The 26906-nt window shown below is 46.2% G+C and overlaps 1 protein-coding gene across 2 annotated transcripts in view; it reads left to right on the top strand.

The window, feature by feature from the left end:
* The window catches only part of LAMA5 (laminin subunit alpha 5), a 246893-nt gene that overhangs the window by 211304 nt on the left and 8683 nt on the right, over window positions 1-26906 (top strand). For both annotated transcript variants that reach the window (XM_084854353.1, XM_084854352.1), the window contains exons 54-74: window positions 3651-3767; window positions 5009-5163; window positions 7460-7601; window positions 8357-8459; window positions 9267-9380; window positions 9994-10173; window positions 11839-11981; window positions 12478-12663; window positions 13051-13187; window positions 13492-13645; window positions 14288-14421; window positions 16241-16403; window positions 16890-17021; window positions 17418-17569; window positions 19285-19417; window positions 20858-20998; window positions 22072-22202; window positions 22327-22494; window positions 24059-24191; window positions 25482-25621; window positions 26249-26438. In XM_084854353.1, coding sequence (XP_084710479.1) covers window positions 3651-3767; window positions 5009-5163; window positions 7460-7601; window positions 8357-8459; window positions 9267-9380; window positions 9994-10173; window positions 11839-11981; window positions 12478-12663; window positions 13051-13187; window positions 13492-13645; window positions 14288-14421; window positions 16241-16403; window positions 16890-17021; window positions 17418-17569; window positions 19285-19417; window positions 20858-20998; window positions 22072-22202; window positions 22327-22494; window positions 24059-24191; window positions 25482-25621; window positions 26249-26438 — 3048 coding nt within the window. The remainder of the gene's footprint in view (window positions 1-3650; window positions 3768-5008; window positions 5164-7459; window positions 7602-8356; window positions 8460-9266; window positions 9381-9993; window positions 10174-11838; window positions 11982-12477; window positions 12664-13050; window positions 13188-13491; window positions 13646-14287; window positions 14422-16240; window positions 16404-16889; window positions 17022-17417; window positions 17570-19284; window positions 19418-20857; window positions 20999-22071; window positions 22203-22326; window positions 22495-24058; window positions 24192-25481; window positions 25622-26248; window positions 26439-26906) is intronic.

Here is a 26906-nt window from a genome sequence, read left to right as displayed (position 1 = left end):
CTGTATCTATCATGTCTTTGGTGCCTGTCTAGCAGCCCTCAAGCCAAATGTACCAGATCAACTAGAGGCCTCCAGTAGATGTTGCAGTTTCAAAAAGCCAATTGAGCTAGAAACTGTGGTTGCAGCCTGAAGCCTCTTTGATACGAGAAGGAGTCTGTAGAAAATATGTGTGTGGCTGCTATGCAATCGCCCTTTGTTTTTCTGTCATTTCAGGATTATCTTTAATTTTTTTCTTCCGTTCCTCTCCTCCCTTAATCAGAAGACGATATCTATCCCATAGTCACAAGCTCACCCCAACCGAATAGGTAGAATTTCTTCTTATCTCCCCCTAAGATGGCTAAAGGCGCAATCCTACACATTTTTAGACAGAAAAAGGGCCTACAACTCCCAGCATTGTGGGAGCTGTAGGTAGGGTTGTCCTCTGCAGGGAAATCCAGCCCTTTTGGGGCCTGACAGAGCCCCACGACTGACTCAGCTCAGCTTGCATCAGCGAGCTGAGCCATGGTAAAGTTGCCCAAACCCGGGAACTTCACCAAGTGTTTTTGCGTGAAATGGCAGCAGCAGCAGGACTCCCCGCCACCACCTGCCACTATTTTGTGCAAATGCCACCGTGCGCAACTGGCTCCTTCTCCCCTTCCCAGGTCCCAGGAGAGAGAGAAGGAGCCGGTTGTGCATAGCGATGGGGTTGCCGTGTGCAAGTCTTTTGTTCCCCCTCGTGATCCCGACTTGCACACAGAGACCTTGCTGTGCATAAAATGGAGGATGAGGGGAAAGCGGTACTCCCCTCTCCTCCTCCTCCTGTTGCACCGCTGCAGTAGCAAGGACGGGAGGGTGAGGGGGAGCGCCACTCTCCTCTCATCCTCCTGTTCCTGCTATCACGGCTGCAGCAGTGTGACAGCAAGGGCAGGAGGGTGAGAGGGGCTCCCTTCTCACTCCTGCCCTCATGGTCATGCCACCGGAAAATCTGCCAGCTGGCCCAGCTTGGTGAGGGCCAAGTTGAGCTAGCTGGCAGATGTTGGACCAGAGTCCAGGGGAGGGGGGCGAAGCAGCAAAGTTTGCTGAGCTCCACCCCCCAAACGGATTCCTCCCTCATCCTAGTTGTAGGCATTTTTTTCTGTCTAAACTTGCTGGCTGGGGCATCCTGGGAGTTGTGGGCCTTCTTTTCTGTCTGCACATGCATAGGATTGTGCCCTAAATTTATTTCCCTTTTGCCCTGCCCTCCTCCCTGCCCTCAATCTTTGAAGAAAAAGTTCTAAAACAGAATTTTGGCTCAGGTCTATTTTAAAACCAAAATAAATAAATGAGACTGCAGGTTTTTTTCATGCAGTATGCCATTCTTGCATATCCTGCTGTATTTTTAAGTAACTTTCTATCTTGCATAGTTGCGTGGATAAGCTTGAAGATGCAAAGGCACTGATTTTGTTCAGAATAGAAACCGAACAACATACACATTGTTGGAGCTAAGTTAAAGTTTAATAATCATGGTTGCAGTGGTGACAAACCCAGAGGGATAGCTTTGTTAGTGTATTATAGTTAAAAATAATAAAGATCCTTTGGTACCATAAGTACTAACAAATATGTTATGGTGTAGACTTTTGTGGGCCAGATGTGTCTACGAGTAATAAAAGCAGAAACCCAGGTGCAAAGAACATACACAAAAAAATCCATACATTAATATGCATTTTAAAAGTTGTGATTCCGAAGTTTCTCTTGCTCTTGATTTTTAATATTTTGGGATTAGCATTCCAGGACACTTGAACATTTTAGCAGGCCAGGTGATTCAACCAGTGAGAGGAGACTTGTCACAACATGCCAAGAGATTCCCTCCCCCCTTGTCCCCACCTCACTGAGAGGGAAAATAAGTTGGAAAAAATACGGTTCAGGTGAAGAAACTGCAGGACAGGTGCAAAGTGAAATCTGAGTTTATTGATGGCAGTCTCTTACAGCATTCTAAGGAATGCCCTTCCAGCCTCAGACCTGATATGGGACAGATGGCATTTTAGAGGAAATGAAACGTGACCACTGGTCATAGCATGTGCCACCAGAGTCATGAACGTTTTATGCAAATTCTGTTTGAATTCTAAACAAATAGAATGTGTCAGTTTGGCGATGCATGTCCAGCTCATGACTTTCCAGTTAGAGTGCTGGGGCCAAGAGTGTGTCTGTCTAGATCAGGGGTCTCCAGTGGTTTTGGGCCCATGGGCACGTATGGAACTTTGAGAAAGTGTTTGGAGTGCCACAACAGAATGGCTGCCATGGGTGTGTGGCTGCAATAGATCACCTATTTCACACAAGGGAAGCCAATTAATGGCATCCTTGTAAATTAATATATTCCTTCATATTAATATCCTACCCATGAGGTGGTCCAAGGGCTTTCTAGTTTTCCTCCCTCTTCTTTTTAATCACTTTGAAACTCAGTCCCCCACAGGTAGCATCATCCCATTGCAACAAGGTATGCACTGCATTGAACTTCCCTGAGCCTTGCAATCCTAAGTGCCCTTACTAGGGAGTAGGGATGTATAGATTGTGTAGAATCCACTCCACCTGTGTTTTGTGGATGGTCAGGTACCTTTGTTCCGTCATCTGCTCACAGGTGGATTTGAATTTCTTTTCGTTGTGCGGATTCGCAACAATATACATAATGTACCTTAGTACGTAACATGTAGCATATTGTCCCCCATTCCATTCCCCTTTTCCCTGCGTATATTTACCAGTATCAGCAGAAACTTGTATATTTTCCTATGAATAAATATGCATACATTTGGGAAAGTAAAAAAAAAAAGATCCAAAAGTCCACAGACTCCATGTGGCCTGAGGAGGTCAGTCCACAGCAGATTCCACAGGTCAGATTCTTAGAAGTCCAGGCTCATTTTAGTCCATCTCGAACTTCTCCAGCATTCCTACTAGGGAGTAAACCCCATTGAACTTGGTGGGACATGCTCCTGAGGAAATATCCATAGGATCAGAGTGCAAATGTCCTTCCAAACAACTGACAGCTCTTCAACCCCGTCTAGTGCCACCCACAATCTCTCTCCTCCTGTTTCCATATAAATGCATGCGTTTTGCATACCACACTCCTCCCACTAGTTAGAAGCTGAGGTACCCTCCTCTTTCCCATGCCCAGGAATGGAACAAGGGGATGGAGCATGGGAGCACAAGGCCCATTCCAACCCCTGGGTACAATCTCCAAAAGAAAGTAACCATCTTCTGCCCATAACTATCAGTAGCTTAACTATTAGTTGACATTGAGCAATGCATTTTGGGGATCTAAGATTTTCATCACCTGCTGCAAGCGGGAGCTGAGTGGCTCCCATACAGAAGCATCCCCGCCCCACGCTTGAGTATGTCTGAGGGAGGGGTGACTGACAATGGCAGGTGTGGGGGAAACAGCAAGAGCTTCACAGGTACTGTGGCATGACACCACACTGGGGAATTGTGATCAGATTATGCATCGGTTCAGTATCAGGATGAAAGAGGTTTGGGAGGGAGGCTAGTCCTGCTACCACAACTGAGGAGGTGGCAATCCATGGGAGGAGTGTGCACTATAGAGGCCATGCCATCTATAATGTACGACAATGGCCCTTGAGTAGATGCTGGATTTTTATGTTGGGCTGCATTACTTAATGGTATGGCTATCTCATCTCTAACAGCAAAAGAGCAAAGAGCTGCAGGAACAGTATGGCATGGCCCAGAACACCTTGCGCATGGCTGAAGACTCCCTGGCCCAGGTCTCAGATTTTCTGCAGATAATAGAAAACGCCAAGGAGGTAAGTGGTGCAAAGCTCAGGCTTCCCATCAAGTCTGAAGATGGGAGGAGGGGGGAATGATGTGCCTCTATGAATGACTCTAGGAGCTGCTGTTTGTGAGGTGGCAAACATGAAAGGATGGACTGTAAGCAATGAGTATCATATTTACATCTTTGATTATTTAAATAATTATTTAAATTTTGTATGTTCAACCACTTTTAGACTATTTTTTATTATACTGTTGTAATGTTGTAGAATGTTTTAAAATTGTCGTTTGAGGTTTTTTTCAGTGTTGAATTGTTGTAAACTGCGCAGAGAGCTTCAGCTATTGGGCGGTATAGAAATGAGAAATAAATAAATAAATAATAGGCACAGAAGAGGATGCTGGGTAGAAAAACAAAGCACATCTAAAGCAGACAACATCTAGCCCCAAGATGGCGTTTGCTTTCTGAAGAATTCCAGGACAAAAGTTGTTCCAAAAATGCCTTTGGGGGCAATCCTAGCCACCTATTGTTATCTGCCCCTTCTTTTTCCTTTGAGTGTGATTAATACAGACTGCACAAGTAGATAAAATTGGGGTGGGACCATAGCTCAGTGGTAGAGCATGTGCTTTGCATGTGGAAGGTCCCAGGTTCGATCCCCGGCATCTCCAGGTAGGGGTGGAAAAGGTCCTGCCTGAATCCCTGGAGAGCCAGTGCCAATCAGTGTCTACAGTACTGGGCTGGATGGACCAATCATCTGAGTCAGTACGGCAGCTTCCTATGTTCCTGTGTTCCTCCATGTTTGACTAGGGTTTGTAGGAGTTCTTAGACTCCCACACAGTTCCAGTAAGGTGTTTTTCACAGCTTAGCTGAACAATTAAGTTTTCCAGACACCAAAAGGGTGGGTGGTGTATGTGTTTACCCCTGTTTACATGATTATGTGTGTATGTGTGTCTTTGAACAAATTTTAGATACCTTTCACAGAACAGTTTGAAAGGTTAAAATGGGGCTATATCTTCAGTCCACCCCATGAAACCATATTCAAACAGCTCCAGAGGATAGGAAGCCCTGAGAAAACAAATAGATTATTTTCTGAGGCCCTCCATGTGTTTTATAGCTGGGGGGCGGGGAGCAGGGGAAGGTTCCATCTGTTTGAATCATTATTGCAGCAGGCCTCAGATGTTTGGATGCTTTTCATGTCACCAGTCCTGCTGAGAGGCATCTACAGCCAGAGAGAGAAAGGCTAATGGATGCTGGCAAATGCTTGCTGTTGTGTTGCAGGAATCGGAGAAGTTAGCAGCCCAGCTGGACGGAGCCAGATATCCTCTGTCGGAGAAGGCAAAGGAGTACTCCCTTGCTAGCACCAAGATACCCATCGTCGAGGAGGCTGAAAATCATGCAAAGCTTCTAGATGAATTGGCACAAAACCTGTCCAGGTTACAGTTCCTGTTTTGTTGCTGTGCCGTGCTGTGTCTTTTGTTCGCCTAGCTGAGCTTCTGTCCTGGGATTTTCTTTGTAATATATAGCTTAAGGCCATGTTCAGATGTGACTTCCAGCCATGGTGGCTTAATAAGGTACTCACAGTAGCCTATTTTTTTAAATAATCCACGATGCCCCACCACACCAGTGGGCTAATAACCTACTGTGAGTGGCTTATTAAGCTACTGTGCGTAATCTGTCATCCCTCCACCCCCTGGCCTGCTGCAGTCCTCCTGCCCGAGAAGTGGCGCCGTTTTGCCCATTGACAAAGGAGCGGAAATCCTGGGTGACTCACAAAGGAGTGAAAATCCCTGGTGTACCAAAAGAGCCTCCCCTAGTGAGGAGGCACCTGAGGCACCTGATCCACCATCAAAACCCTGTGCGATCACTTACCAAGGAGCAAAAATCCCATGTGCACCAAAAAGTGCACATACATACATACATACATACATACATAAATAAATAAAATAAAAAAGGGGGGTGGTGGCTATAAAACCTTGGGGGTTTGCAGGATCGGGACCAAACTTCACACACAGCCTCTCCTAGTCAGGAGGCACCTGATCCACCATCAAAACCCTGCGCAATTACCCCAGAGGAGTGAAAATCCAAACTGCACCAAAAAGGGAGTGGTGGCTATAAAACCTTGAGGGGTTGCAGGATCAGGCCTAAACCTCATACAGAACTATAGCACTCTTTCACTCATTCGCTAAAGCACTATGGCGCTTTCTTGCTAAAGCAGAATTGCACATTTCTTCCCACAGACGTTACTGGCATAGAGGCTTTAACCTTTTCCCAATACCACAATTGTGAAAGTGCACAAATTTGCAAATTGGAATTAAAAAAAAAAAAAAAGAGGAACAGAGGCAACTGCGAAACAGGGGAAAATGGGGGAATAGGGGAAAAACATGCTCACTTTTCGCCCCATCCCAGCAAACTGTCAGGGAGTTTCCTTCCATTACACAGAGAAATCCCGCAAAAAACAGTGATCTGAACTACTCTTGTCATGCGACTCTGTAGGCGAGCAAAATAACCTATGATGCCCGACAGATGACACAATAACCCATGGTGGGTTAAATAAGCCATCGTGGCTTATTTAACTCATTGTGGGTTATTGTGTCATCCAAACCCAGTCTAACGTGCCGAACCCAATGTGCCCGCGGACACCTCTCTTGATGCCTGCCCAGCTCCTTGCCCCTCCTGATTTTTGTTTTATTTCTTAAGACTTTTTTTAATTAAAAAAATTAACTGAAAGGCTGGCGTGCTGCAAAGGGCTACCCTCCAGCACCATCTTTATTTGAGTTCAAAAGAGTGGTTTTAGGTTTTGGCACTCAGACCCCACTTCTGCCCTGTACTTACTTAGGTTCTTGGGCAAGTTACTTTTCTTATAATCTCATCAGTTTGCCTTCTGGGAAATGAGTGTATTCTGTCTGGCCACACCCACCATGGCAGCCATTTTATAAATGGGAAAGCCCTTCTGACAGACATTTTGTGAGAGCACCCATGGCACTCTCAAAATTCCAAATGTGCCCACTGACCCCAAAAGGTTGTGAACCCCTGTGTACTCACATATCCCCAAGATTTGCTTGAATTTTATTAGGAAAAGGTACTATTCCTGATGGCCCTTGTGTGAAAACAGTTGAGCTTTATATGTGTGCATTTTTTAACAGGTTAAGAGGTAATTCGTAGAAAAGTTTGGTTTGCATTTTCTGGGATTTTGAACAGTTTTCAATTTGGAAAACAGTGTGATGGGATGCAATAGTTCTACAATCGGCTTCTCTTATGGACCCATTTTCTTTTTTGATCTTAAAGCTAATGGGGAAGCAAGTCAATTGCTTCCTGAGATCATTTTTGGGGAGAACTCCACATGTTTGATACTAGTGGAGACTCAGCCTCTCTGAATCAGTGTCGCCCTTCATTTTCAGTGCACAAAGTACCCTACTGTTTTTGTCTGCTTTATCCTTACAAGAGTACTGCAAGTGGCATGGGAGGAGAGATGATGATTAGCTTCATGGCTGAATGAGTATTGAAGCTCAGCCATAGGGCGGGCCTGGAGGTCTGCCACTCTAGTCCACATTGGGGAGTGTGTCAGCCTCACTGCTTGAGAGGATCTTCAGGAAGCTCCCTCTGAAGGAATGCAAAGCACAGTGCCTTTGAAATGCCCCCCACCCACCCCCAGCCTTAACTTGGGATATGGGCTGCAGTGGGGCTCCTGGCAAACATTCCTCTATTTATTTATTTATCTTCCACAAACAGCATCATCCACGGCACGAACCAAGATGGATTTATTCAGCGAGCCATCAACGCCTCCAATGCCTATGCCAGCATCATTGAGGCAGTCAAAAATGCAGAGCGTGCAGCCAATGAAGCTAATCATGCTGCTGGCAAAGCCTTGACGGTATGGATCAGCCAGTTGAAGCTGTGGCTACATCTAGTGCACCTTCCAAAACCTCGTTGTCATGGGATGCAGTGCAAGTTCACTCATCTGTCCTGTGCTTACCTGCTAACCAAGGTTGTACCTTATCACTTAGTGCAGCAGCAGCGGCTGTCAGGGAGAACCGGCTTCCTTCTCATGTGGTTTCCCCCCACCCCTCACCCCCTTTCCCCAGATACCTTGGAGACAGATGGCTCTATTTGCAGAGCTTGTTGGAAGAGAACTAGCCTGGCAGAAAAGTGGGGAGGAACCTGGCAAATTGATAGTCTCTTGGCGAGGGTGTGTGTGCATGGCAGTGGCTGTCGGCATCCATCATGGCTTTATCTGCCATCTCTCTCATTCTGAGCCCTGTGGTTGCACATGGGCCAACCTGGAAAGCCAGATCATGCAAGCAGGTTGAGTAAATACAATTTGAAGAAGTATGTGCAGTCTAGTGAGTCAGTTGAATTTGGCTGATAAGCACTGATTCAGTTCAGCATTAGCAAAATTGGCAAGTGGTTATTTGAAAAAATGCCACCCACTCAAGGATGGTGACTCTGTCCATGTTGCAAAAAAAAGTATGAAAATAGAGGATCAGGAATCATGGGAGAGTGGGGAGAGTAAGTAGAGAAGAGTGGCCAAGGGAATGTAGAGCCCTCTTGGAAACCCAAGGGCTTTGGGAAATTCTGTGGGGGTTACCTGGTAGGGAAGGTGTGAATAGTTCTGTTTTGTGTGGACAGAGTGTCATCTTGGATGATCTTGGAGCCAAGTCAAAAGAGATGAAGAAGAAAAGTGATGCCTTAGAAGAAGCTGTGAAGAAGGAGCAGAGGAAGCTCAGTGGAGGTGAGGGAGAAACTAACAGCACCATCTGCTGACAACCTAAATCTTTCAGGGGGCGTTCACTTCCAAGACTCGCACATCCATGATCATTGCCCCCCTACACTCCTGGGGTCCCCAGCGTCCATTTTCTTTCCACAAACTATGCTGAATTCCAGAGGTCTATGCTTGTAATTAACAACTGGTGACTGGGTACTCTTAATGGCCTAGTGCCTACCCAAGTGTCCAGAGATAATTAAAAAAATGTAAACTGATATATGAAATGATACATTGTTTCAGAGGGGAGGATGGAAAAATGTTACTGTTTTGTGTTTTGGATGAATGTGGAAATGTAAGCCTGTTGGCAATAGATGTATTAGGGTTGCAAGATTCTCCTCACTTTATAAGAATGAGAATATTTGAGAATGTATCAGGACTAATCAAAGCCCATCTCAAGCTATTTCCAGGCCAATATCTATGGACCAATATCTGAGGCCTGCAGTACACTAAGGAACAAAGTGTCATCATCATACTCGACCCCTTTGGATTTCCTTATGCGGTGGGCCAAATCTCTCTTTCCAGTTGAACGAATGAGAGGTGGCCAGAAAATATAGGAGCATGATTGGGAAGAAATGTGTGTGAGAGAGAGGATGACAGTGGCACAGTTTCATGAATATATGCAGGGGTTGGAGAACATGATGCTTATATCTCTTAGTCCATTACCCCAACATTCACAGCATCAGATCTCTTCCACAGCGATACTGATGGAGACTTTGTTCCAGCAATCCTGATTTGTACATATGTCAACCTCTACCTTATTTATTTCAATCCAAGACATCAAGGGAGCACTGCAAGCAGCCAAGAACAGATTGGCTGGCCTCCGAACAAAGAAAGAGCAACTTCTGAAGCAGCTGCAGTCAGTGAAGAGCACGTTGGACATGGTCCAAGGTTTGTCCAGGTTGCAATTCCTTCACAAACTCCCCAAAGAAACATTCCTGTAGAATCTCCTTTTAATATTCTGGACACTAACTCACCATGGTGTCCAGTATGTATAGCCTCTTCTTCTTCCAGTGTTAACACTGATTGTTCCACACATATCAGCAAATCCATGGGTACATCCAGACAGACAGGTTGTAGCACTTCCAATCAAATATTGGAGATATTCTGTCTTTCCTTTCTTAACAGATTTTCTGTGGTAAGAAAAAAGACTAGAAAGGGGGTGGGAAAACATGGGAGGTTACGAATTGAAGATGCTGATGGTTGGATCCTCCATAAAATTCCATGAACAAGGCAGATTTATTGCACAATAAAAGCCTCTTTTGGATACACATCGTGTCACTTAGTGTGAGAAAATCTATATTAATATTCAGTTTCACCACCAAAAGCCAAATAGTGCTTCATTCAAGGCCCGTTGCCTATGTCCTTACGACACAACTTTGAATGCATGAAATTAATTGAATCTGATGTTTGTATGAAGATTTCCTCCCACAAAGTTTGGCACTCGTGACCGCATTTGATGGAGATTGGCTTTGTTTACGATGAGCCTCTTTTCCTTTGCAAGATGGCACAGCAGAGGCAATCCAGAATGCCAAAGATGCGGCCACAAGGGCCAATGAGACAGTGGCCAGGATGGAAGGAAGACTGAGTGACATGAAAGACAACCTGGATGAGTGGAAGGAGCAATACGGAGACCTCAAAAGCGAAGATTTAAATCAAGCTGTTCGTGAGGCCAAAAACACTGGTATGTAATTCCCATGCTCAGGTATGTCTGTTCTTCTAAGGAAAGGTGGTGACTGGCTTGAAGATGATCCTTGTGTTGGTATGAAGACCCTCCTCTATGGAATAAAATGGAACCCTGAAATTTGAAAAGAAGCTGAATAAATTCCTAGCATTATTATCACTTTTTATTTAAGTCAAATATTCATGGGCAATTTGTTTCATTTCTTACCTGTTGTACATTTTTCCACATTAATACCCCAATAATGGTTTGTTCGTGTTGATTTGATGGAATAATTTTTTGTGACAGAATGTTAAATTGAAGACGATAGGAACTGCTCCTTTCTTTGCCTTCTGGCCTTTCTTTCATAGGCCAGCTAGGTGATTAATCAGTTGCTGTATACTTTTCCCGGTCTGTAAATGACTTCTGTTTCTTTGATGCCCAGTTCTATTATATGTTGGTTACCACTGTGATAGGCAATCAGATCATCAGAGCTCATAACTAATTTGAGTTTGATTTTGCAGCAGAGAATGAAATCAGCAACTACAGTTGCCTAACTACAGTTGCCTCTGTCATAAAAAACTTGACAGTTCAGCGGGGCTTCGGGTTAAGAGAGACTCTGAATAAAAATTGTGCAATCAAGGCAAAAACAGCGCTGGCAGCGAGGTTGCAGTATTGTCTGAGGTTGTAACTGCCTTTATGGGATGGTACTGCTGTCTTTAAGAGCAACATCCAAATGCAGAGGAGGTTGGCTACAGCTGAATCTAGTATCTCTCAGTGAGCTTGAGGTTTTAGCAGTCAAAATGTTTACTTTCAGTTTCTGAATATAGTATAAGTCAGACATACACAGCTTTTTACCCATGAAACTTGAGTGTGGCAGCCCACGAGGAGATCAGTAAACTTGTTTTTGCTGCCTTCTGGGACTACAAAATGGAGGGAGAGGGGCTTAGTCAAGCATCGGCCTGGCTGTAATACATGGTTGGTGGGTGACGAGTTGTCGAGGCATTTGAGGGATACCTGAAGCCTAATGGTCCTACCTTGTCATTGATGCTATCTGGTTTTCTAGGAATTTGCTTAGTCCATCTTTGAACTTGAGCTACATACTATCTGTCATTTGTATCTTTCTTGTTCTGTACCTCTTATCTTTCCATTGAGCGTCTCTACACGAGGCATTTATCGTGCACTCATGATTGTTCACTCATGGAAGTTCACAGGTCCTTTTTATGATGTCGTCAACCTCCGATGCCTCTCGCATTGTTTTAAAGGGATAATCTGCCATTTTAAGACTCACCGAAAATACGGAATTAAACCTAGATCACACGATAAAACAGCGCCATCTGCTGGCAGTATCACTGAAACATATGGGTGGAAACCGGCAGAAACAAGGGGGAGGAGGACACGTGTACTTTAAACGTATAACGTGTATTTTAAATGTGTATTTTAAATGTAGACGTGCAAACCTAAATCACGCGATAAAACAGTACGCTCTGCTGGCGGTATCAGTGAAACATATGGGAGGAAACCAGGCAAAACGAGGGGGAGGGGGATGCCTGTATTTTGCTGAACGTTAATCCTGCGAAGATTCCGGAAGGCAAAGCTCTGGTAAGGCTGCGTGGTTTTCATGAAATGTGGAGAAACCCATTGATGTGGCTTCTTTTACTTTCCCGTGGGTGCATTTCTGCCCTCCAGTATCAAGCCTTGAAAGTACCCTTCCGCTCCTCCTGGCAAAGCTGAGCAATCTGGAGAACAGGAGGAGCCACAACGCGACCGTTTCGGACAATATCGTGCGGGTGCGGCAGCTGATATCATTGGCCCGGAATGCTGTCAGCAAGGTATGGATGCGACGACCGGTAGCTCTCTTTCTCTCTCTGTGCCACTGCAAGACTCAAAAGCCAGCCTCTTTGTCATGTTCCGTGGCCGCTGAGCAAATCTTTAGGAGCAGGCTCACCTAAAGCGTGGCTTGGAGCTTGCTTGTGCTCAGGCAGATCACACAGTATTTGGATATTTAAAATCAGCCATACAGAAATGAGAGAACGTGTGTTTATAAGGCCGGTGAAGGGGCTGACTCACAGCAAACAGCTTTGACACTGACTGCCAGGAGAAACTTCACACCTGTCAAGATGGCATTAAGAAAATGTTTCCTGAGGAGCTTGTTGGTGAAAGCTTTTCAGGGGAGGCTAGATAGATTTGCGGGGATGGTGGTGGTGTGTGCAGCAGTTCCTGCCAGTACAGCAGTTCCTCCCTTTCAGTGCTCTTCCCTGAAGACAGGTGAAAAAGGAGCCAGGAGCGATATGTCAGTTTCTGTTGGTTTTATCTCTTGGCTTCTAGATCAAAGTTCCAGTGAAGTTCAATGGAACTTCAGGTGTGCAAGTCCGGACTCCCAGCAACCTCCAAGACTTGGCGGCATACACCTCCCTCAAATTCTATATCCAGAATCCAGAGCCCAAACTGAGACAGAAGCGTCAAAATGGAGATGACCTGGGCCAGTTTGTGTTGTATCTGGGATCCAAAGACGTAAGTACATTTGTCCCTTTGACAGGGATCGGGGGAAACTGGAAAAGACTCACCGCAACAATGGCAAGTGGAGGCAGGGGGAGCGATGTGAACACATCTGTTTTAGCAGGCTGATGTCGCTACTCAGTGTAGGCTTGATGGTGTATCAGTGTTCCATCTTAGAAAGATGTTGTGTCATAATAAATAATAAGAATAAAACAGGTTTGGGCACTGGAAATGTAACTGTAATGATTTCAGTATGTAGACAAAATTAAGGCAGGCAGTGTGCTGTGCTGGGTCAGAGCTTGCAATTCCCTAACTGGCTTTGCAGTCCATCACAAAGTGATGGCCCAGACTGGGAGACTTCAAATGTGCCCAGTGATTTGCCCTTGTTCTGTACATATCCAGGCTGCTGGTGACTACATGGGCATCATTCTGAAAGATCGCAAGGTGCAGTGGGTCTATAAACTGGGAGATGAGGAACCGACACATTTAACTGTTGATGAAGAAATTGGAGACCAGTTTGCTGCAGTCAGCATCAACAGGTATGGAAGGGAGAAGCAGGAGGAAAGAATAAGAGAGAGCCTTCAAAATCGGTATTTAAAGTGTGGGAGGTTGCTTAAATTGTGGCGAAGAATACTCTGGCCAAGTACTTCTGTTTGAGAGAACAGAAGAAATTGCTCTGATGTTTGGATGGTCTGCCCTGCTGCTTTAGCCTAGTTGTGCTCCCTGGGAGGTCTTGTATAGCTGGCAAGCTGTGTACCTAAGGAAGGAATCTCGGGGGAGTGGGGGCATTTTGTCTCCCCTCTTGGCATTGTGTGATCCAAGCCCTTCCTTCCCTGCTTGTAGGATCTTGCAGTACGGACACATGTCTGTGACAGTGGAGAAGCACATTTTGCACGAAACAAAAGGGGACAGCGTTGCCAAAGGAGAGCAGGGACTATTCAACTTCAAGCCCAACAACGTGGTTTTGTACGTGGGTGGCTACCCCTCCAGTTTCACGGTGAGATGAGCTGGGATGACTATTTGCGGAGGGCATGGGGGCATCTTTCTGATTTTGTAAGACCAGATCACAAGCACCTGTAGCAGCAACTCATGGTTTAGGTCAGACAGGTCAGTCCCACAACCCTTAACCTTACTTAATATTAATGAGGGATTCTTTACACACTGCATTTTTAGCATACACCTGCATTGTCCATGCTGAAAACATAACCGTGTTTCAAAAACCTGATTTAAAAGTGTGCAATATGAGCGCATTTCGCAGCAAACCTTCAGTTGGTGTTCACCCAAGTGGGAACATTCATGTTTTCCTAACAGAATGCAGGAAGTGGCCCTAACGTCTACTGTAGAATGAATAAATGATGCAAAGCTTGTGTGGATGACTTCCCAGGGAAATTCATATTTCCCTGGGAAGCCAGGTACGCAGGTCTGTAACCAGAGCGGCATTCCTCCGAGCAAGGTTGGATGGAAAAGCAGCCTGGGATTGGAGATCCAGGGTAGGTTAGGAACTGGGGCAGGATGCAAGATCATGTAGACACAGAGCCTGCCATGTTGCACCCAGGTTGGAGGGCTAGCATAGGCTGAGGACTTGAAATATAGGAACCTTCCAACCCTGAATCTCAATGCCGGGTTTCTCTGTTGACAGCCTCCTACACCCCTGCACTATCCTAACTACCGGGGCTGTATAGAGATGGATACCCTCAATGAAGAGGTAGTGAGCCTGTACAACTTCCAGCGTACCTTCCACCTGGACACTGCTGCCGAGAGGCCTTGCACAAGGTGAGCAGAGTGGCTGTGTACATGTCAAGCTACTGTTCCTTTTTATTTTGCCAGCAGCTGGCTTGATGAAGATGAAACATTTATATATCTCTTTATCTGCTAAAAAGCTATCAAGGCACTGTACAACCATTTTAAACAATAAAACCTTAGGACAGGAGTCTCCAACGTTTTTGGGCCCGTGGGGACATTTGGTATTTTGAATAGTGCTCTGGGCACCACCACAAATTAGCTGCTTGTAGGGTCACCAAATCACCAAAATTTTGGAGTGTCCCCCTTACCTGTATTTGTGTGTGTGCATGAATGTGTGCCCTGTACGTGTGCTACTCATGCTGGCTTCTCTCTCTCTCTCTCTCTGGCTCTTTTCTCTCTGCTCCTTCTCTCTCTTTCTCTCTGGCCCTTCCTTCCTTCCTTCCTTCCTTCCTTCCACCCACCCACCCACCCACCCACCCATCTCTCTGGCCTGCCTGCCTGCCTTCCTCCCTTCCTCCCATCTCTCTGCCCCCCCCAATAAAACTAATGGAGCAATTTGTCTATTGTTTTTAATAGGGAGAGGAAAAGCCTTCCTGCCAAAAATTGACTGGAGGAGGGGCAAAGGGACCTAGCTGCCCCAAGGGTCCTTGGTTGGGGGAGGACTTTGCCCCTTCCAGCCGCTTTTCAGCCGGTGGGCTTTTTCCTGCCTGTACAAGTGAGTGGAGGAATCTCTCTGCTCGCTTGCAGAGTGGAAAAATAATTCTGCGGGCACCTCAGACTGTCCTTGCAGGCACAGCGGAGTCCCCTGCCTTAAAACAATAAAAGCAAGAACACTAAAAACAGTTAAAACATTAAAATATTAAAACTACACATTTTAAAAGGCTAAATTGAGAAGATGCTTCTTCACACCCTTCCTAAAAGCTAAGAGAACGGGGTCCAATCGTTGTTCTTGAAGAAGTGCATTCCATACTTTGGGGGCAACACAGGAGAAAGCCCTTTCAACGTGTGCCCAACAAACGGGCCTCTGCAGGTAATGGCACCCTCAAAGGAGACTCTGTTGCAGATCTTAATACCCGGGCAGGGTTCTTAGTGAGACAGGCTCTCCCTTAGATATCCCTGTCTTAAGCTGTTTACAGATATATAGTAGAGCTCACTGACATGAAAAGGGCAGAGGCAGGGAAATACCACTCAGGCCTCCTGTGGTTTCTAACAGCCTAAAGATATGTACCTTTATTTGCGCCAGAGATGCAGGCAAAGTTTGCTGAGCTCAGACCCAAGCTTTGGTTGCACCATTCAAATAAATAAATGAACAAATAAAAAACCTGTAGCAGAACCTACCTACACCTTATTAGTTTTCTCTGTAAGCCCTTGAGGGCTAGAAACTTGTTTTCAAAGAAGATTAAAAGACCGTAAGTCTCATGATACTCCAGAGATGCAGAGATTTGTCATCATTTATTTGTTTATTACATACGTGACACACTCATGTGCTGCTTCCCCATTTCATTGCATTCCCATGTCCCCCATGTTGTTGTATTTCCATCAGGAGTCATATTCAGCGTAATCATAGTCTGCTTTGTTTCTGTTAAGCAGTTGCAAAGAGCTGCTGTAGTCTGGCAACATCCACCATATGGTTGTCCATCTGCTGTCTTCCAGGTCTCTTTCTCTCCACAGACAGTGTGGGGCACCCCTGCCTGGGAGGCTGAACCAGTAAAGCCTGGCCATCTTTCCTTTCAAAGATGTCCTCCCTCATTAGTGAGGCTAATAACGTTTTTAAAAGTCTAATTTCTAGAGTCCGTCTGAGTAGATTTGGCATGCCCATTGTCAACTTTTTACTTCCCCTTTCCTTTAGGTCTAAATCGACAGGTGATCCTTGGCTGACCGACGGTTCCTATTTTGATGGTACCGGTTATGCAGAAATCACGATTGACAGCCAGACTGGTCCCGTCAAGCGCTTTGAGCAAGAGATGCGGCTGGTGTCCTACAACGGGATCCTTTTCTTCCTGAAACATCAGGCAAGTGTAGCTCTGAATTAGTACCTGTAGTGCTCCTCTGGTGAGGCTGGGGCTGCCCAGCACAAGTCCTGTTCTTGTTAGGAGTGTTGTTAGAAGTGACCTGAGGGCTGAAGTGGCCATGGCTCTTGGAAAAATTGCATGTGACATGGATCAGAGGAAGCAATTGAGGGGAGAAGAATGGATATTCTCTCTAAGCTGGGAACCTCTGGGATGATTGTGCCATGGCCAGAACCCCAATTTAGAGGGGGCCTTGCTCTAGAGTTTACTTAGTGTTATGGTTAATTAATTTGGACCTTACTGGGGGTAAAGTGGAGTTGAAACCCTAGGTGTATAGCTACTGCCTGGACCCTGCTTGGATCTTGTTTTTTCTCTTCCGACAACCTGAGGCCTCCCCTTCTTCCAGGGCAAGAATAGTAGCCATGGGAAAGAGGAATCCAATATTCAGGATCAATCGATTGAAAGGGTGTTGTATTTTTTCTCCCGCAGAGTCAACTGCTGTGCTTGGCTGTTCAAGATGGAAAGCTGGTGCTATACTATGACTTCAGTGGAGACCTTAAGGTGGCACCTACGTCCAAGGATCCTGCCTCACTGATCGTCAGCAGCAACACTAATAAAGCGGTAATGACAGAAAAGAGACTTCTGTACTGGGCTGAGTGCAGGGGCCATCTCTGATCTCTTTGTGACGAAGACACTTGGGCTGAAAGAGATTCAGTGCTCCTGCCTTAAAGCTGTCCTCTTCCAGCTTGCTGAGGCTGATTACACTCCTTGTTGGTCACTTCCAAGCAGTTTAATGGAGGAAACCTTTGGGGTTGTAGTGGAGAGGAGGAGCATGCCGTACAGGCCCACAGGCGCGTCCTCTGGGCTTGGGAGACCTCTTTGAGGATGCTGTTGTCCACATCCCCATGACTCTTGATTTCTAACTTCTCCCTTGGTTGACAGATCCTTCCCCCCTGCTCCACTGCCCCCTTGTTCCAGACACAGCATCCATGTTTGTTTGTTTTTGTCTGTTTCCAGATCCAAATATTCCTCCACAAAATGGGTTCCAAGGATCGCATTCTGGTGCGTCTGGAACAATCTACCGTCTTCGTGGTAGAGCAGGAAAACATCTTACAAAGTGCCACCTCATATTACCTGGGTGGGGTGCCCATGTCCATTCTGCCTGAAAGGTAAACTTTTCTTTCCATCAGTATCCAGAACGGGGATCCATTTCCTTCTCTCTCTTCTTGGGTGACCAAACCATCCTCTGTGCTGCTCAGCTTCATACATAAATACACTTGTGCTGACACACGGTTCTGTAGAGATTTTGAAAATCCACACAGCCCTTATTGTAAGTGCCTTTATTATGTACGACACAGCTCGGCAACCTGGTGCCCTCCAGATGTTTTGTACTACAACTCCCATAATCCCTGCCTGCATGGGCAATGGTCAGGTATTATGGGAGTTGTAGTTCAACACATCTGGGAGGGCACCAGGTTGCCTACTCCTGATGTAAATCAATGCAGAGGCCTTGGGAACTGAACCATGTTTAGAATTCACTCTTATTAATTTGTTTTTATATATTAAGTTATTTATTTAAAGCATTTGTACTCCGCTCTTCAGCTGGAAAGGCTCCCGGAGTGGATTTCAGATAAGTAAAAACAAGACATTCTCTCTCCGTGGCACCATCCAGTGGTCCAGACACTGGGGGTGCTTCCTGTTCTCCCTCATGGGAGAAGGGATCCATTTTTAGTTGAAGAAGAGCAGGTGCACCAAGTAGAATGGAGAATGTTCCTTCCCTGTGAATTCTCCTGCTACTAGGCAGAGTGGAGAACACCCTAGTATCTAGATCACTGGATAGTGAACAAGCAGAAGGAGAATTTAGAGATAAGGAAAATTCTCCAGTCCTTGCCCTCAGGCTTACAGTCTAAAAATGACACAAAGCGGGGTGGGAAGGGAAAAGGAAAACAAGAAAACTCAGGCACCAGTTCTTAATTTTATTCACTTCTTGTAACGACCAGCTGTGAGGGAAACAAGCTATTCACAGTTCAAAAGCAGGCCTCCAACGAATAGCGTGATGACCATAAGAACATAAGGAGAGACATGCTGGGTCAGACCAAGAGTCCATCTAGTCCAGCATTCTATTCATGCAGTGACCAACCAGCTCTCAACCAGGAACCCACAAGCAGGACACGAGTGCAACAGCACCCTCCCGCCCATATTCCCCAGCAGCTGGTGTACATAGGCATACTGCCTCTGATACTGGAGGAAGCACATAGCCATCAGGACTAGTAGCCATTGAGAGCCTTCTCCTCCAGGAATTTCTCCAACCCCCTTTCAAAGCCATCCAAATTGATGGCCATCAGTACATCTTGTGGTAGCGAATTCCATAATTTGGCTATGCGCTGTGTGAAGAAGTACTTCCTTTTATCTCTCCTGGATCTCGATGACCTGACTTTCCTCAAAATGGCTGCACTGCAGCCGGACATTGCTGGTCTCTAAGACTTACAGGGTGGTGCCTCAACCTTCCGGGGCCTGGTTAGAATCTGCTGGATTCCAGCTGCTCCTGCCAATGCAGATAACGCTCAAGGAGCCCAGATGATACCCCCAGCAGAGATCACAGCCTAGTCAGTTCCAGTGGCTTCTGGGGGCTTCTGGTAGTTGTAGTCCAACACATCTGGAGGGCACCCAGTTGGGGAAAGCTGATCTAGTGATATAGCAGCTTTCTCCAGTCCCAGCAGCTGTGGGATCTGTGTAAAGTGGAGTCAGGTTCAGGAGCTTTCTTCACAACTGTCATCCCTCCAGATCTTCTCTGGGAGTGGCCTCTAGATGGATTCGCATTCCAGCTCTCAGGAACCCAATCCCACCCCCCCATGCCGTTTTTTCACTATGACGTGTTTTTCAGCCTGAAGAAAATATTCCCCAAAGGCGGATCCATTAGGGGATGCATGAAAGGCTTGAAGGCTCTCGGCAAATACATTGACTTGAAACGCATGAACACCACTGGAGTGAGTTACGGGTGTACCTTGGACTTGCTGGTGAGTAGGATACGTTTCGGGTCTGTTTCATGTGCCATGCATAAGAACAACCCTGCTGGCCATCCCAAAGGCTCGACAGTGGCCAGCCAAATGTTCCTGGGAAGCTGACGAGCAGCTCATCATGGAAATGGCTCTTCATTGTTATCGCCAAGTTGCTCTGCAGTGTCTGTACTGCTGCTGCAGGGGTGTTGAACCTCTTTCAGCCCAAGGACCAAATTTCAGGAGAACTTTGGAGGGTGGATTTGGTCCTCAGGTTCTGCACCCCTGTGCTACGGGGACATTGCAGCCATGGGGCAGGAGGAAGGGCATAGGAGAGGACACACGGATAAACATGATTCTGTCAGTATGAAGAGAAGAAACCCAACTTTGTTATCACCCTCCGTACAGGATGGTGGTGGTGGGGAACGGTTCTTTAGATGTCAGATATGTTGAGAGGGACATGCTTTGCAGCCCCTGAATATTACACTAGAAGATACTGTCTCAACTGTCCTCCAGCCTTTGGACCTCATACCATCTGTTAGTGTTCAAGCTGCCACAGCCCCTTCTTTGTTGTTACTGCAACCGACTAACATAGCTAACACTCTTGAAGTGGTAAGGAAGCATAATAGTGCCAGTGGGCTGGGGATCTGGAGCACAACCCATCGATGCCTTCTCCAGCCAAGGTCCTCACTGAAGTGACTGGGCTTTCCTGAAAGGCACCATTGGCTTTCACAGGAGAAACCTCTGATGGATTGGGGCCATGAGGTAGCCAAGGAAGCACCTGTCCCCACGCAATTTTAATGTAATGTTTGTCCATATTGAAATGTGGTATCCACTGGGCTAGGGCATTTGACTGGAAGGTTTTGCTTGGCCTCATAAAAAGTTGCTTACACAGCACCCAGTAACAGCTTGGGACAGAGCTGTCAAATCAGTGTTACCTAGGAAGTATCATCAGTTACTGCGGGTGGTGTGTCACAACTGCTAATAAATCTTTCAAGAGGACATGTCCATGATAGCACCCTTTATTATCCCTAGAGGTATTGCTGTGATGGTAACCTTACTAGTACAGGTGAAGCTGGTCTACCAGTGTTCACTGAAGACTATAAGACCGCTGGTGCCTTTACCATCAGTAGCGTTTCACTCTTTATAACAGAATTTACCCATCAGACAAGTTTATGACTCCTGAGGTCTCTATGCTTCACACATAGCATGTGGTTTGACCCACCTGCTTGCTCTAATTTGTCTGATCTTATTCCATGTCATACGGGCACCTCTGGTACTGTGGTTCTTTCTGCTTTTTCCCCCCGGCCTACTCCAGTCAGGACAATAATATATGTCACCTAATGCCATATGGGCAGCCATTGTACTAGATAACATTCTATCCTCTGGTAGCCTTACAGTTCTGTAGTTCGAGGAGCATTGTACCAGCATGGGTGTTGCAGTCACTCTGTCCCTTTGCAGGTGGCTCGCTCGGTTAAACTGCATGGCCACGGCTTCTTGACTCTGTCGCTGAGGAACGTGCCTTCTTTGCAAGATTTCTACACCGGTTTCGGCTTCCGCACCAGCCAGAGCCATGGCTTAATGTACCACCATACCACAGAGGTATGCCGTTCTGGAATCTGGGGACTTGCGTCCCTAGGTAACCCCCACCAACTCTCTTGAGACGCCCATTAGCATGACCGTGATAAATAATTACTAGCAGTTCCTCCATGCCATAGGGAAGTGTGTGACAAGAGGGTGTTCTGTGCCGTGGAAGATGCATGTCCCATCCTTTCCCTCTGTGGACAATCCACCAAGATGATTAGTGCCTTCTCAGGGTGTCAGGCGAGCTCAGGGAGCTTGGCTGACACCTGCATCCCAAGGGGAATCACCACTCCTGTCCAGGGGAAGCCGGTGGCCCCAATGTCAGCAGGGCGGTGAATCTGCTCCGGGCGTCAGTCAAAACCTTGGCTCCGCACCTTGGAGAGCTCCTTTGGAGTTCTGGCTAGATCTGACTGGCACCCGGAGCGGATTCACCGCCCCACTGGCATCGGTGCCACCGGCCTCCACGGAAACAAACAGGTCTATTTTGTACTCTGTTACTCTCTTGGTGGCTGCTCAGGTTCTGCTGTGTGCCTTCTGCAAAAGGCCCTGTGCTGGTTGGAACCTGGGCCTGACTGCATGCGTTCCAGGCCTGCCTGTCACACCCAAGGGCAGTTGTCGCCGCTCTAAATTACTGTGGTACTTTGTCTGGTCACTGAGTGGTGCTACACCGCATGCTGAAAACCCAGTCTTTTGGACTGATAATATGGCTTCCAGCATTGGCTTCGCACCTTGGAGAGCTCCTTTCGAGTTCTGACTGAAACCCAGAGCGGAGGCACTGCCCCACTGACACTGGAGCCACCAGCCTCCGCTGCAGTCCTACTCTCCCCCCTCCCCCCCTTGTCCCCTCTCAGGCTCTGGCTAGGACTTCCTCAGGCCTCATCTGTGGTGAAGGGAGCCCTGTATTTGTGTTCACTGTCTTCCAGATTAGAAAGATAGCAGCTCCTGCTGCCCCATGTGGAAACCTCTCGAGGAATGCCCCCTTTTTAGGTTTGGTAGAATCAAGTTGCTCTCAAGGAGCTGACCATCTGCGTCATGCAAAATGTACGATCTGCGTCACGCAAAATGTACGGTCTGCTTGTCTGTCTCTGCAGGAGGGCACCTGCCAGGTTTCCTTGCAGGACGGCCGAGTGGCTGTCAGTGTGCTGTCGACGGAGCTCACCACAAAGAATGCCTTCGCCGACGACACAGGCCACTACGTTGCCATCTACAGCGACTCTGCCGGGTACTTTTCAGAGCCATTCTTTGCATGGCTTGTTATCCCCAGGTGCCCCCTTCTGTCTGGGCACCGGAAAAGCAGTGGTGCAAATGAGCCTGTGGCCTTGGGATGACGTGCTTTTCTGTTGCAGGGTCCGGCTTTATGTCGACGATCAGCTTCAGGAAACCAAGCGAGGGCCGGATCGTCGCAGCAGGCAGAAGCGGCAAGAAGAGCCAGCGCTCTTCCGGCTGGGGGGCCTGCCCAGGACCAGCGAAATTGGCAACCTCACAGGCTGTGTCGGGAACGTCTTTGTCAGGAGGTGTGCGTGGGCAAGGCTAAAAACACCTTCCCTCTTGTACCCAGGAGTGAATACCTCCTTAGTTTCCCTTTTCCTCCTTTGTACTCTCTACCTTCTATGCTCATTCAGAATTTGTTCCACTGTGGAGTTGTTTTGTTCTATACTTTTAGAAGGTGGCTGTCTAGACTTTTCAAATTGCATTAGTGACAGCAAATGAGGCCATTTCACATATTCTGAAAAGAAAACCGAGATTTCCCCACACCCTGGTTTGCTACTAAGTGCTGGAACAGTGAACTGCAGCCTGTCCTGGCTCCCTGAGAAATGAACCTGAATAATACATGTGTTTGTTGCTTTCACACATTACATTTTAGGTGTACACTTAACATAAAAAATGTTTGAAGTGGCTCTGAGACACAAAGATGCTTGGAACAATGGATTTAAAGAAACCTGATCGTCCAATTCCAGCTCCATTTTTAAAGCATTTTTTTGTTCTTATGGATACTGTAGAGCAGGGATGGGAAACCTTTTTCAGCCCAAGGGATGAATTCCAATTTGGGAAAGGACTCTGGGGCTGCATGTATGTGTGTGTGGGAGGGGGCGCATTCATAGAATCATAGAATAGTAGGGTTGGAAGGGGCCTACAAGGCGATCGTGTCCAACCCTCTGCTCAGTGCAGGAATCCAAGTCAAAGCATCCCTGACAGATGGCTGTCCAGCCTCATCTTGAATGCCTCCAGTGTGGGAGAGCCCACCACCTCCCTGGGTAATTGGTTCCATTGTCATATGGCTCTAACAGTCAGGAAGTTTTTCCTGATGTTCAGCCGGAATCTGGCTTCCTGTCACTTGAGCCCATTCTTCCGTGTCCTGCACTCAAGACTTCTGTGCTCATGGTCAAAGGCAAAGAGGGCAGGGACGAAATGTGGTTATTACGAATTTTAGGCCTACTCAGGAGTAACCAGGACAAGGCCCCTCTACATGTTTACTCAGAAGTAAGCAGGACTGAATCACTCAGCAGCGCTTTCAAATAACATCCAAATAACAAGACACGAGACTGGTTGTTCTCCCCCTTGTGGCCCAGCTATGTAAATACACAAATCTTGGTTCCTCTATGCAGATGGGGGGCGGGATTGTTCAAAGTAACATTCAAGAAAACATTTGGGCTTCAGTTATTATAATTATTTTTTTATTTTTTACATTTTTAATCTGCCCACTAACCAACATTCTCTGTTCAAGGCAGAGGAAGGGGCTGTAATCAGAACTCAGTGAAGCTGTACAGATATTGAACACTGATTTGTGTTCTGGTGGTGCCACTCAGGAGTAGGTTTTACCAGTACAGTAAGCACAGCCCTGTATGTGCTTCTTGAGCTGTAGGCAGGCACAATACGGTGGGCTAAGGAAGTAATATGTAGAATTTGGTTGGTGTCCAGCCATTACAAGGACAAATTATCCATGAGGATTTGAGAATTACTGTCCTTTCAGGATTGGCTAATATAGCCAAAAAGGCTTCTGCCAGCGTCTTAAACAACTGCCATCTGGCTGTGGTCCTGGTTGAACAGCTGTTGAGCTCCTTTCCCTTTCTGCGCTAGGATATCAGATCCACAGATGGTCGTAGACCTGCAGCAGAGCACTGAGAGTTTCAATGTGACCATGAACTGTCCCCGGGATCGCCAGCCCCAGCAGATGAGGGCATCAGAGAAGAAGGGCAAGTGGAAACCAAAGGTAATGGACGTCTTGGCAGCCATCTTTTCATGAAATTGTATTTTATTTTGAAATAAGGTTAACAAAATAAAGGCAACAAAAAGAACAACCTACATAATAATAAATCAAAATCACCAACGAACCAAAGGAATTCACTGATTTTAAAACTTAGTCTGTAACAGAGATGCTTAAGGAACATCTACATTAAAACAACCTAGGTAGGAGCTCTATATGTAATGAAAGTAAAAATGCAAGTTCTACAACATATAAAAGAAGCGTGCATAAGTGATTGTCATTTTGTATGTTTGTGCGTATTAATCAGAAAAAATACAGGCAACTGTACTTTGTTGGAACTTTTATCAAAAGTTTGACAAGCCTCAACATAGGAAATGAATGGAAACCATGGTGCTGTAATATCATTCTTTGAGTTAGGATTCCTTGCTCACTGCACTTGCTGAGTAAGTTTATACATACTCATAGTCTCGCAAATTTTATTAATCCACTGCTCTTTTCATTCCCACAGCAGCATTTGACTTTGCCTTCAGATGGGATGGCCACATCTATTGGGAGAGGGATCATGGAAGGGATAGGTCCTGTCTGTAGCCCTTGCTGCATTTTATGTTGAAATATTATACAGAAGTATCCCAGGAAGTGTACAGAGCAGCTCTTCCCCATTGCCTTTCAGGCCCCATCAGGCACTTTGTCCAAGCAATGACTGACGTATGGATCTCCCTTATTCCTTCAGTTACACAAAAACGTGTTCGTTCTTAACCATCAAATATTCTTACCCATCAAAGATGGTGTTATAACCATCAAAGATGGTTCAATATTCTTATTCTTACCCATCCAAGATAGTTCAATATGGGACTTATGGACTGGGCAAAGAGTTCCTTCCTACCTCCCCCCACTGCCTGCACATATGGGAGTCCTTTGACATCCTAGCTCTAGGCCTGACCACGGTGTGGAATTCAAGAGTGCAGTACTGACTCTTTGTGAAAAATCTCCGTGAACCCTAGAACAGAGTGCAGCAGTATCAGTGCCACAGGCTGGGAGGTGTGCAACACCGCCCTCTCCAGCACTACTCAGTGTTGGGGAGGGGGGGGTGTTGTTTACAGACACTCATGATGCCTGTCAGGTAAGAATTTCTTTTTGAGTTTTGAACCTAAGGCTTTGTTCCTCCAGGATTCAGAAATCTCAAGTCTTAAGGGGCAAGCTGTATTCTTACCATTCAACTTACAGAAGCTAAGGTAGTTTTCTTCAGTTTGAAAGAAAGGCAGATAGTGAAGAGATTCCCAAATTATTTCCCTACAGATGGCGAGCAAGACGATGCTAAAAGACATGAATTGCCACCTGCCCAAATACCCTGAGGCCATTAAGGATGCCTTCCAGTTTGGCGGATCCTCAGTGAGCCGTTGGGAATTTGATGACATTCCAGCAACGTTCCAAGAAAGGTAAAAACTTCCTTCCTTAAATTGTAACACAGAAATAGACTGGGACGTCTGTGATTTGTCTCTGGTTTCACAGATCCAGTTACCATGGGGTCTCCTGACAGGACTCCCTGACTTTGTGGTTGGGCTATAGGGATGCTGCTGAGAAGCTGAAACAAGAAAAAGCCTAAGTTATTAGCTCTGCACTTGTATTACCTCTGCACTCTATTACTAAGATTCTCTCCTTGCTCTTAATTTTGTAGTGGGTGATGCTTTAAAGTTTTATAGTTGTTTTTTTTAAGCTTTTAAATTGTTTTAATTGTAAGTCACATTAGGGGCCCTCTTTGGGATGAAAGGCAACTCATAAATGTATAAATAAATAAAATAAACCCTTTTTTACCATGAGCCTAGGGATTATACAATTTGGAAAGCCCTCAACATTGCAACGACTACAGCTAAGATAGCAGGAAATCCATCCTGCTTGGTATAAAATAATTTGAAAGCTCTGTAGCTTGTTTGCCTCCTTCTCCAGACTGTCATAAAGACTGGTATGGATCCCTGGAGAACACTTTCTTCCTGCAGGCCCACTCCCTTGTCAACTCCATTCTGGAACTCAGGCTATGTTAATGGCATCCTGTTCTTCTTCTACAGGTTCCATTTCTCCATGGAGGTCAGACTGAACTCATCCAGTGGCTTGCTGTTTTACATGGCTGATGAATCCCTGGGCTCCTTCTTCTCCCTTTTTGTGTCCAGTGGCCGCTTGGTGCTTTTGGCTGATATCAACGGACGTAAACTGAGACTCCGGACCAAAGACAAGTACCATGATGGAAGGTGGCACACAGTAAGGAAGTGGAACTGGGGGTGAGGGATGAGCAGGGACAGACTAGCTGGCCTGAGCCGTACGCTCTTATTTGGTTTGTATTTTCTGGGAGTGCACCCTGTGCTAGATTCCGTTGTTCAAACTCTATAGCCCTGGAGGATTCCTTATAACTGTAAACCAGTGTGGCCCAGTAGGTGAAGTGTTGGTCTAAGACTTAGATGATATAGGTTTATATTTCTGCTCCGACAGAGACTTACAGAGCGACCTTGGGGAAAGTAATTGTTTCTTGGCCCCCACTTCCCATCTGTAAAATGGGAATTATAGTAAAACTACTCTGACAGGGTGGTTGTGGGAGTGAATATGCTTAGTACATAGATACCAAATGGATGCCAATAGCAGTACCTATACAAATTTGTACCTCTAACTGAAACATGAAGTAAACAAGCCCTGAGCGTAATAGGTAAGTGTAGGGCTAAGAAACATGCAACT

Source organism: Heloderma suspectum, chromosome 4 (assembly GCF_057233095.1).
Source record: "Heloderma suspectum isolate Gila_16-S chromosome 4, 16-S_ref, whole genome shotgun sequence".
NCBI lineage: Eukaryota > Metazoa > Chordata > Lepidosauria > Squamata > Helodermatidae > Heloderma > Heloderma suspectum.
The sequence above is the reverse complement of the archived record's forward strand: the minus strand, read 5'-3'. Positions and strand labels throughout refer to the sequence as shown.